Consider the following 10,688-nt stretch of genomic DNA (forward strand, 5'->3'; position numbering starts at 1 on the left):
CCACTGCCCAGTATCAGAAATTCAGAACATCCTCAGATACTCTTTAAATCATATCCACAACAGTGGACCACTTTTATACTGCGCTCAGAATACGTTTGTATTATTTTTCAAAAGTACTGAAAGAGTCCGAAAAACAGCACTGGAATTAAATAAGTTGCCTAATACCCCATATTGTAAGCAATTACAATACAAACAGTCTGAATGCGCATCCTCATTGTTTCTCATTGTTGTTGCCTTCAATCAGCTTTTACTTTTCACTCTCGTGTCATGTTTATTGTCAGTCCGCCCACTCCTGCATCTATAAGTTGGTTGCACGTACCCTGGAGACTGGGCTTTAGAGAATAACAGAGCCCAATGTGGTAATGCTGATGCACTAGTTCACCATTAAGTCTGAAGAAAAACTATTACACCCTATGACATTCCTTCCAGTTTGCATGCGTTCTCTTCACGTCAGACTAGGAAAAGTAGGCTATAGCAAGGTACATAAGCTAAGTGAACCTGAATGGTGTGCTGCAGCAGTTGCGTATGAAGCTAAAGAAGTTGCAGCGCAAATAAAACATGTCCACAACCAGATTAGGAGTGGAACCGCAGTGAACACACTGCCACACTGGCTGAGTGGCAGGAGCTGATTTGCGTGTGTGCTGATGGGGGTAAGGAGTGTGTTGGTGTGTGAGAGAAAAAGAGAGAGGGAGAAGGAGAGAGGCAGGTGGAAAGGGGGAGGGGTCCGGGGTGGTCCAGACAGTCGGTCCTTGTATTGCCTACCTCACACGCTCAGCCTATGCGCATCACTGAGGAGAAGCCTGGCTGCCGATTTCCTCCAGTCAGTCTCAGCGCCCGGCTGGCACAATAACACAGCCGCTCCAACGATCACTTTTTCTCCTTTTCCTCTGCATGTCTGAGGCCAGCCGTTGGAGTTGAACGCCTCGCGCCGGGCGTTGGATGGAAAACAGGGTTCCGCCAGGCGCGTTTATCCGCTCCTAGCTGGGAAGCAACGCGCGGTGGAAAGCGTCTCAGGACTACAGGAAACCGTGATTCATGGACGTACTGTACAGCGCATCGTGAGAAGACAACTACTACCAATAAGGTATAACATACAAAAACTGTTTTTACTCCATGTCATGTCTGTGGGGTTTTTTTTTTTTGTTTGTTTGTTTTTGGGTTTTTTAATCAGTGGATTAATGCGTGTTTTAGTTTATGTGGTGATGTTGTTTTCGGTACTTGCGGCAGGGTGGGATGCGTTCGTTTGTACTATATTGTCTTATCGCTGCATTGGTAAGAATCACTGCATAGCGGAAAAGCTTTGACAGCCTAACCTGTTCCCGCTACAGTGAAGTGAGCCCTTTTATTTAAAATGTCATTTAGAATAAAGCATCGATGGTCTCTGCCTGTGGTTGGTAACCATATAAGTCGTATTTTATGCAGAGCGAGTGTTAAACAAACCATCGACATCTCCCTTACAAAAGCAGAGTGTTCCGTCTGGACATATAAAACATTAATTGCATTAGTTTTTATGGAAGAAGTCTGGGATTTTATTTTAAAGTTGGGATGTTATCCTAAAGAAGCCTTTCTTCTCAGTATGCAAAGATTGACAGATGCATCACTTTCTTTCTTTGGCTCTTTCATCCCTGGCTTAATCTGAAGTGATGATTTTACTTATTTGATTAAAGTTCCTTGTAACAAGGCCCCAGTTTTTAATTATAGGCATTGTTAAAATTCCGTTATGAAACAAATTTCTCTGTTATGATAAAAAATGTTTCACTTACAGCTATACTTCCCCTTGATATGACATTGGCAGTGAAGCTTAAAAATACAGTTTAACTTCCTGGGACTTTTTTCCCCTCAGTGGCATACGGCACAATGCTAGACTCTCCAGTCAATTAAGGTTCTCAAGTCAGATGCAAACAGGATAGAATAGACAGGAAGCAAGGATGAATGTACTGTAAGAGGTGTGCTTACTACCTCATTATTATTATATGGTAAGGTAACTTTTTGTCGAACCAACAAAGACAACCATACTGTAGAACCAGAATTGTACAAAATGGTTCACTCAGACAAAATGTTTCTTACTGTATCTACATAGAGTGTATGTACTTCAGGGTGATGTTGTCTCTAATGCTGCTCCGCTTGTTTTGGCAGGCAGTGCCAGCTGATTGGACAGACACCAAAACAGGGTCTCAGAATGTCTTTATCAGTTTTAATTTCCAGAAATTATACTGCAGCACTGATTGGAGAAATGGGAGATAAGTTGAATGATTAAGACACATGATTCTGTCTCATGGCTGCAGAATTTTTTTTTTAAGGACCACTTATGTTCTTTTCATGCTCAGCGTGTAGTAGACATTTAACCTTGCTTCAGCATAAGTAATAAAATCCAAGGAAAATATAGTCTTTTTTTTCCAGAACCACAGAGAGCATATAAGCTGTACTGAACCATTGATGACTCATTCTAAATTCTAAAATACAAGTTGCCTTACTCTCATTTGATTTATTCAAACAAGGTTAAATTGTAAAGTTCTCAATTTTTTCAGTCTTTAGTACTGTGCTATTTATATATCCAATATACATTGTTTGGGGAGTACGTGTGTGTGTGTGTGTGTTTTAAAGTCATAATAAATTCTTAGAATAAAGACAAAATCTTCTTTGTTCACAGGGAAGACCTGGCATAGACAGCTGTGTCTAGATGAAGTGGTTCAGCCATGCAGTGTTCCTGGAAGTCAGTGATTCTGCTGGCCTTGGCCTCCATTGCCATCCAGTACACCGCCATCCGGACACTTACCTCCAAGCCTTTCCAGCTATGCCCACTTCTTGGCCTCCAGAACTGTGGTCTGGGGGCTCAGGATACGGATGCTCCCTTTGAGCGGGGAACGACAGGTGGGGGAGGTTGCGATGACGACCCGTACTTTTCCATCAATGCCACCCGTAAACTGCACATATTGGTCTTGGCAACCACACGTAGCGGTTCCACCTTTTTCGGCCAGCTGCTGAACCAGCACCAGGATATATTCTACCTATTTGAGCCTCTTTTTCATGTTTCTGCCACACTGGTTCCACATCCGTCACACACCCGCAATCCTGCAGACCGGCGTGTAACATTAGGTGCCAATCGAGACCTTCTGCGTAGCCTGTACGGTTGTGACCTTTATTTCCTAGAGAACTATATCAGACCGACACCCACGAACCACACCACGGACAATCTGTTCCGTCGTGGTGCCAGCCGAGCATTGTGCCAACAACCTGTATGTGATACCCTTGGCCCTGGTGACGCTAATGTGGAGGAACAAGACTGTGTAAAGAAATGTTCGACTTTAAACATGACCCTAGCAACAGAGGCATGCCGTGAAAAGCGTCATGTGGCGATCAAAGTTGTCCGGGTGCCAGAGATTGGAGATCTACGTGCACTGGTTGAAGATCCACGGCTGAATATTAAAGTGATTCAACTGGTCAGAGACCCACGTGGTATCCTATCATCACGGATTGACACATTCAGGGACCCACATCGTCTGTGGCGTATTTGGAGGGCCACAGGGAGACGGCCCTATAATCTAGACATGAATCAACTTACAGTTATCTGTGAGGACTTTTTCGGTTCTGTTTCAACTGGTCTCAGCCATCCTCAGTGGCTAAAAGGGAAATACATGTTGGTTCGATATGAGGATTTGGCCACAAATCCACTTCTTAAGACACAAGAAATCTACGACTTTCTGGGACTGACTATGGATAAAAATGTCAAACACTGGATACGTGCAAACACTCAAGGCAGCGATGACCCCGCAGCAAAACACAAGTTTGGAACAACGAGGGACTCAGCAGCTAATGCAGAGAGTTGGCGTTTAAAAATGTCTTATGACATAGTACAATCCACACAAACAGTGTGTCAAAAAGTACTTAATCAGCTGGGATACAAGGCTGTGAAATCAGTCGAGGAACTGAAAAATATGTCCTTCTCACTGGTACAGGAAAAAACCTTTGTACCTTTTTTGTAACAAACATATTTCTCTAATGACTATTTTTGATATATTTAAAATTGTTGCCTTATAAGTTCCTTAGTTTAATTTCTGTGATTTTGTTTCTGAAATAACTTGCACTAAACTTCAAAGATGTTGAATGCACCAAGGGAATGATGGATGAGTCCCCAGTGATACAGAACAGCACATGTGAAACATCAATAATCAAGTAATCAAGCAAGCTAGTTTACAAATGTTACATTTTTTTTCTTAAATAGAATCACTTTAAGGAACTGCCTTTGTTAATTTCCTGTATGCAAAATGTTGTATCAGCAAAAGTAAAATATTTGCCCATCAAAAAAAAAGGGAGTCAGAAGAGCTTCATCAAGCAGATAGGCTTCTTTAGACCTGTGATGGCAGATTTTAACTGTACAAGCTCTAAATAGTGAATGTCGCAGTCAACCTTTACCAATATGGCGTTTTTATCCATTTGGGAGGAGGAGAGATACTTCTGACAGATGCCATGCTTGCAAAGGATAATTGCAGACAATTAATAGGCTCTCAAGTGTACAACCTTCATTTTTAATGTGCCGCACAGAAGACGATAAGGGCGTGTGCACAAAATGCAGCTGCACCCACAAAACACAGAGTGTACACTGTGATTATCAAGATGAAAATATTGTATTAAAATCCACATCTTGGCACATATGCGCCACACACAAAAACGAAGGCAGGTGATTTTAGAAAGCGAGAACAGACGTGATTATTGGTGTTAAATTGCTTTATTCTTCGATACTATACTTACTAAATTAAAAAATAATAGAATTTCTGACTACCATAACGTTTTAAACAAAATTCAGCAAGAGTATAACGACGCTTAACGAAGGTAAAGGTTATACCTTGAATAAGAATCAAAGTCCTCGTCGATGTCAAAATATTTAAATTTTTCCTTGTTATTTTGTCAATTTAACATTAAATAACCATTTATTTTTTATTTTTTTCATGATGCAGACCTTTTCAGTCAAGGTGCACATTTATTTACACACAATGACCACTTGTGTCCCCATAAGATATAAACCCTGTGAATAGACTATCACACACCCAGGCTCATCAGTATTGGTGACCGGATGTGCATTGAGATGCAGAGCACAAACCTTTGATCCTCCTCTGTGCTGAGGCTGGAGGCAAACTCTCCCTCTTTTTTTCTGCCTGTGCTTTCTCCATCATCCACTGCTTTCTTTCTTTCTTTCTTTCTTTCTTTCTTTCTTTCTTTCTTTCTTTCTTTCGCGTGTGCATGCGTGAGCGTCTGCTGCATGTGTGGAGAGGAGAACGAATGTGAGGATTGCTAAAGGTTTGAACTTCACTCTTTATAGCGGTGTTTCTCTTTGTTTTTTGCACTTTAACATAGTTTGGTTTCACTGGTATTTCTTTAGTGTCTTTTTCGGCAGCACCTAGCTTTTTAGCTGGGTGCGATGATCGGAAGAAGTTATGGTTCTGAAGGCTTTCGGAGCCTTTCCCGTCGACATGGAATTAAAATACCAGTCGGCGTGGATTTTTCGGTTGAGGAGTGTGGTTTGGCTGTTGGAGAAGTTGTTGGATGTGAAAGCGTGAAGGCAGCATCTAGAATGAATAATGCGGTAGTTTTGTTTTTGGACTCTATTGATAAGGTAAATAGCGTAGTTGAGAAGGGAATTGTTTTGAGAAACACGCAAATCACTGTTTTCCCCCTATTGAACCCTGCAAAAAAGATCATCTTGTCCAATCTGCCACCTTTTATCAGTGATGAGGTGTTGCTAAAGGAATTGTCACGTCATGGTCAAATCGTGTCAGCAATGAAAATGCTTTCGTCTGGTTGTAACACGTTGTTTCATTTAGAAGACGAGTGTTTATGATTTTAAAAAATGATAATGAGGAACTGAATATTGTGATGAAATTTAAGGTTGGTGGATTTGATTACACAATATTTGCAACAACAGAAAATATGAGGTGTTTTGGATGCAATCAGGAAGGCCACTCAGTCCGTAACTGCCCTGAAAAGATTCAAAAAGAACCTGTTCAGGTTAATGAAGATCCAAGGCAAGGAACATCAACAGATACTTTGGTTGAGGCTCCTGCACTTAATACTGGAGAAGAAGTCTCAACAGAAAAGCAAAACCAGTCAGGTGTTTCAGAGTGTGAACTTGATAAAAGTCAGGAAGGCATGGAGAGTGTCAGTGCTTCTGCTGAAGTGCATGAGAAATTGAGCCAAACCACTACACAAGAAGGGGTTCAAGAAGGAAGGGATGTTGATGATTTAGCTCATAGTGAACAAAATTTGATGAGGGATGATGAAAGTTTTTTTAAAGTACCAAACACTAAAAGAAAATCTGAAAAATCTAAAGGGGTAAAACTTAAAAAGATGCAGATGAAGGAAAAGAGTGGAAGAGAGAGTGACTCAGACGCCTTAACTGATTCTGATAGTGATAAAGAATCTTCTGATTCTTCTATTCCTGATGGCCAGGGAACTAATGGATACGGTTTAGAACAGATTCAAAGTTTTTTGGAAGTAACAAAAGGAAAGCGGGAAGCTGCTATATATGACTTTTTTCCTGATAGGAAATTGTTTGTTGATTCAGTTAAATGGTTAATGAGACAAAGGACTTCTGATGGTTTGAGGGACACTGAAGTAAATAGACTTCAAAAACTGATGCAGAAAATTCGAGCTAGAATTAAATGATTAGTTACATGAAGGTTAAAAAATAACTGACAGGATGCTGTACTTTATTTTTCCTATGGTTCTTTTGTTTTGTGTGTGACAGTAATTTTAAAATCTCTTCTTTAAATCTTAATGGTGCAAGGGATGCGAAGAAAACGGCTGTGTATTATGAACTTTTAAAATCTAAAAGCATTGATATAGCTTTTGCTCAAGAAACTCATAGTAGCTTTGATAATGAAGTTGATTGGAAGAAAGAATGGGATGGGAATCTTGTTTTGAGTCATAAAACTTCGCAAAGTGCAGGAATAGCAATTCTTTTTTCAAGAAATTTTATTCCGGTTTCAATTGAAACTGAAAATATTGTGTCTGGAAGATTGTTAAAGGTTATGGTTAAGTATGAAAATATAAAGTTAATTTTACTGAATGTATATGCTCCTGTGACGCCAAATGAGCGATGTGTTTTTTTGGATAAATTAGCAGATACGCTGTTAAATTGTGCGTCAACAGATTATATGATTTTAGGAGGAGATTTTAATTGTACGGTAGATGATTTGGATAGAAATCATTTGGAGCCACATCTATATTCGAGAAAAGTCTTGAAACGTGTTATTGAAACCTATGATTTGGTTGATGTGTGGCGTTCTAAACATGGAAAAACAAGGCAATATTCATGGGCTCATTGTAAAGACAATTATATTTCTTTAGCAAGACTAGATAGGTTCTACTGTTATGCTCACCAGTTACAAATTATTAAATCATGCATCTTGTGTCCAGTGGGTTTTTCTGATCATTGTATAATCATAGGAAATGTTTACATTAATGATTTAAGACATAAGAGTGCATATTGGCACTTTAATACTGTTTTGTTAAATGACGGGTGTTTTAAAAGTGGTTTTTCTTTTTTTTGGAAACAATGGAAAATTATGAAATGTCAGTTTACGTCTATACAGCAGTGGTGGGATAAAGTTAATGAGTTAATGCTTTTGTTTCTATTATTAATCCTGCTGTTTCAGATAAATGTCCTTTTTGTTCATTAAGGGAAACGATTTTTCATTGTTTTGTACAATGCGTTCGAATAATAGATTTATTTACACTACTTAGGGATATTTGGGGATTATTTGGAGAAAGTTTTACTGAACAGTGTTTTATTTTTTGTTTTTCACATGACAAAAGAAAAAAGGGCGGTTGTTGAATTTTTTTCTTGGTCAAGCAAAGTTGGCCATTTATTTGAGCAGAAAGTATAAAATCAAAAATGAACAGAACACTGAGTGTGTGAAGCTTTTCAAGAGTATTTTCAAGAGGGATGTTAGAATATAAATATTACCTAAAAATGGATGAACTTAGTGTGTTTCAAAATATCTGGGATTATGAAAGTGTTTTGTTTACTTTGAATAATTCTGAACTTTCATTTACGAATGTGTTGGCTTGAAGATGAGGTGAATGTTTAATTGAATAATCATTGAGTGAATAAATGGGTTTTTAAAAATCAATCAATCTTTCTTTCTTTCTTTCTTTCTTTCTTTCTTCCAGAGATCTCAGGGGATTGTTCCTGCGCTTCAGTGCTCACTCTCTGTTTTTCACTTCACCCCGGAATTTTCTGAATGTGTTTAGCATAGTTTTTATTGAATGCTCAAAATCTGGAAAGCCTGCAAAGCGGGCAATATATTGAAATTGTGGGAAATGCTCTTTCTCTCAGACAGTATGAAGATAAAGACAGATGTCGTGTTTTTACGATTCTCAACTGCTTAGCATTGCTCAGCACAAAGACTACAAATGAAGAAACATCTAGCCTAATTTTTTCTTACGGTAAAAAAAATCCACCTGCCAGCATTTCTAAAGCGCAATATTTGACATGTTAGATATTATGTGTTTATTCTGCCAAAAACAGGTTTCTTTGGATGATTCATTTTCCAGGGGGCCTTTGTTCCAGCGTAATTATTATCTACATCACCCAAGTACTCCGTACTATTGCTGCGATACAAAGACATGCGAAATCAATATTGTAATCTTATTTTGTTAACTAGAAAGTAAGTGTTATGCCCTTGTGAAAAAACAGCAACATTAATAAAAGCAAAACAGAGCATTTGCATAGAATGCTTCTGAACTGTTGTTTGACGGTCTGTCAGACTTGAACCTGTCCATAGTTTCAGTAAATGTTTCTTTTTGGCAGCATTGAAAAAAAGTAAAGCTGGAATGTATTTTTGCTGCATTTTACTTGCCATTTACTGTACTTAATGTAAAATAAAGGGAATTAACATCATCAGACAGTTGAGTAACATGCAGCCGTGTAAATATCTGAAATGAAGCTCTGAGATGAACTCCACATTTCAGCTCATTTCTAACTCTGGATGGTGACAGTAATGCTGCACTTCCTGCACAAGCCTGACCCCCGCACACAGTCTGCAGCCTGCTTCCCATGTGTCGCCGTCTCTCTGGGCTCTTACTGAGCCCTCGCGTTGTTTATTTTGACCCAGGGCTGAACATATGGTTCACAATCCACTGGAAGAAATGATAGAAAATCCCTTTCTCTCCATGTCAACCTCCCTCTTTATTTTTCTCTTCTCCTAACGTGACCTTAATAATCTTACCCTGTGGGACTGCATGACAGAGACATTTGCGTCTTTGTGATCACTGTTAACTTACCTGTGCTCACCGATCACATCATGCCTGCTGCTAACAATTAAGCAAAGACTGCTGAAAGAATATTCATAGCTAGTGTGCAGGAATGAAGGGATAATGTTAACTTATAGAGGTCTGTGATGAAAATCCACTGCCCATGCATCGTTTATCTTTGTGTGTTTGAATCAATGAGCGTGTGCAACTCTTTCTGATCTGCCTTGTAGCAGGATATTGTCTAGCTATGAAGTGAAAAGCCCGTTGAACTGAACAATTCGTGTGAATTGTAGCGCTTATACGTGTCACTGTTGCTGAGGTGGAGAGTGGATGTGCATTTCCATGCTCTGACAAGCATTTGTCATCTCTGGCTCCTTACCACACATCATCTTTGTGAATGATTTGCGATGGTGTTCGACTCTGCATTCGAGCAGCCCGGATGATTCTATCAGCCGTTCATCAGGTTGATTTTTTTTTTTCTTTTATTCTTTTTTTGGCGCAGACCTAAGCAGTGCAATCAAAACTATTCATCTGAAAATCGTGAGACCCTTTTGTTGAAGTATCCCGCACAGGTTGTCCACATAGCTCATATTTTATTGCTGGTAAAATTACAGTGGGATGGGGGGTGGTTGGCAAGCTGTTCTTTGCCAGAAGTAATACAAGCAGCTTAATTGAGGCTGTCAGCAGGTCAGAGCAACACAGACGTACCTACCGGGTCATTATGTAGTTAGAAATCCAGAACACCATGTTAGATTTAATGACCAAAAAAGGTTTTAGTGTGAAATATAAAATAAATGAAATAATCACTGTAATATGCAGACTGAAACCACTGTCCCTATGGGTAATAGCATTTTATAGTTGGATCGAATAAAACCCCAACCTAAAGTTAAATGTGTAACATTTTAACACACAAAATCATTTGGAATTTGTCAATGTATTGTTTCTGGATACGTTCAGTGTTGCACGAAGCATGCTCCTGAAATATTTCAAAGCCTGCTGTTGCTAAGAAATATGATTACTTGTAATGTCATCGCTAAATAAATTACTTTTAATGCTAACTTATTTTTTCAAACTAAAGGTTTAATAAAAAGAAAACATTCAATCTTCTGCAATGTCTGGACTTATTTTCAAATAAGAGGGGGGAGAAAAACTAGAAATGATAGCCTGTCTCTTAAATGCAAGGAGCTGCAGCTGCGACTGGCAAGCATAGGTTGCTCCCTCTCTCTGCCTCTCACACACACATTCACACTGAGGAGCCATTGATGGTTAATTTCCCCATGGAAATGTGGTTATAGGTGAGTGAGAGGGTGTGTGTGTGTGAGAGCATGATGTGCACGCAGCCTCTGTGAGACTGGTCAGTACGCCTTACGTCACTGTGGTCAGCTGTGGCTCTCTTGCTTTGCTGCCGTTGCTAAAATTCTCTCGTTGGCTGGCCT

General features: G+C 39.4%; 1 protein-coding gene across 1 annotated transcript; it reads left to right on the plus strand.

Moving 5' to 3' along the window:
* Nucleotides 1–761: 761 nt before the first annotated feature.
* Nucleotides 762–8,109, plus strand: chst1 (carbohydrate (keratan sulfate Gal-6) sulfotransferase 1). Its single transcript, XM_075466674.1, has 2 exons — nucleotides 762–1,084; nucleotides 2,651–8,109. Exon 2 carries the CDS (start codon nucleotides 2,697–2,699, stop codon nucleotides 3,981–3,983), a length of 1,287 nt encoding a protein of 428 aa, XP_075322789.1. The 5' UTR covers nucleotides 762–1,084; nucleotides 2,651–2,696; the 3' UTR covers nucleotides 3,984–8,109.
* Nucleotides 8,110–10,688: the final 2,579 nt, after the last annotated feature.

The sequence above is a fragment of the Odontesthes bonariensis genome, chromosome 1 (genome assembly GCF_027942865.1).
Source record: "Odontesthes bonariensis isolate fOdoBon6 chromosome 1, fOdoBon6.hap1, whole genome shotgun sequence".
Taxonomy (NCBI): domain Eukaryota; kingdom Metazoa; phylum Chordata; class Actinopteri; order Atheriniformes; family Atherinopsidae; genus Odontesthes; species Odontesthes bonariensis.

What these genes read in the sequence shown, in the direction of transcription:
- chst1 (XM_075466674.1), top strand. Translation starts at nt 2,697, where the DNA reads ATGCAGTGTTCCTGGAAGTCAGTGATTCTGCTGGCCTTGGCCTCCATT.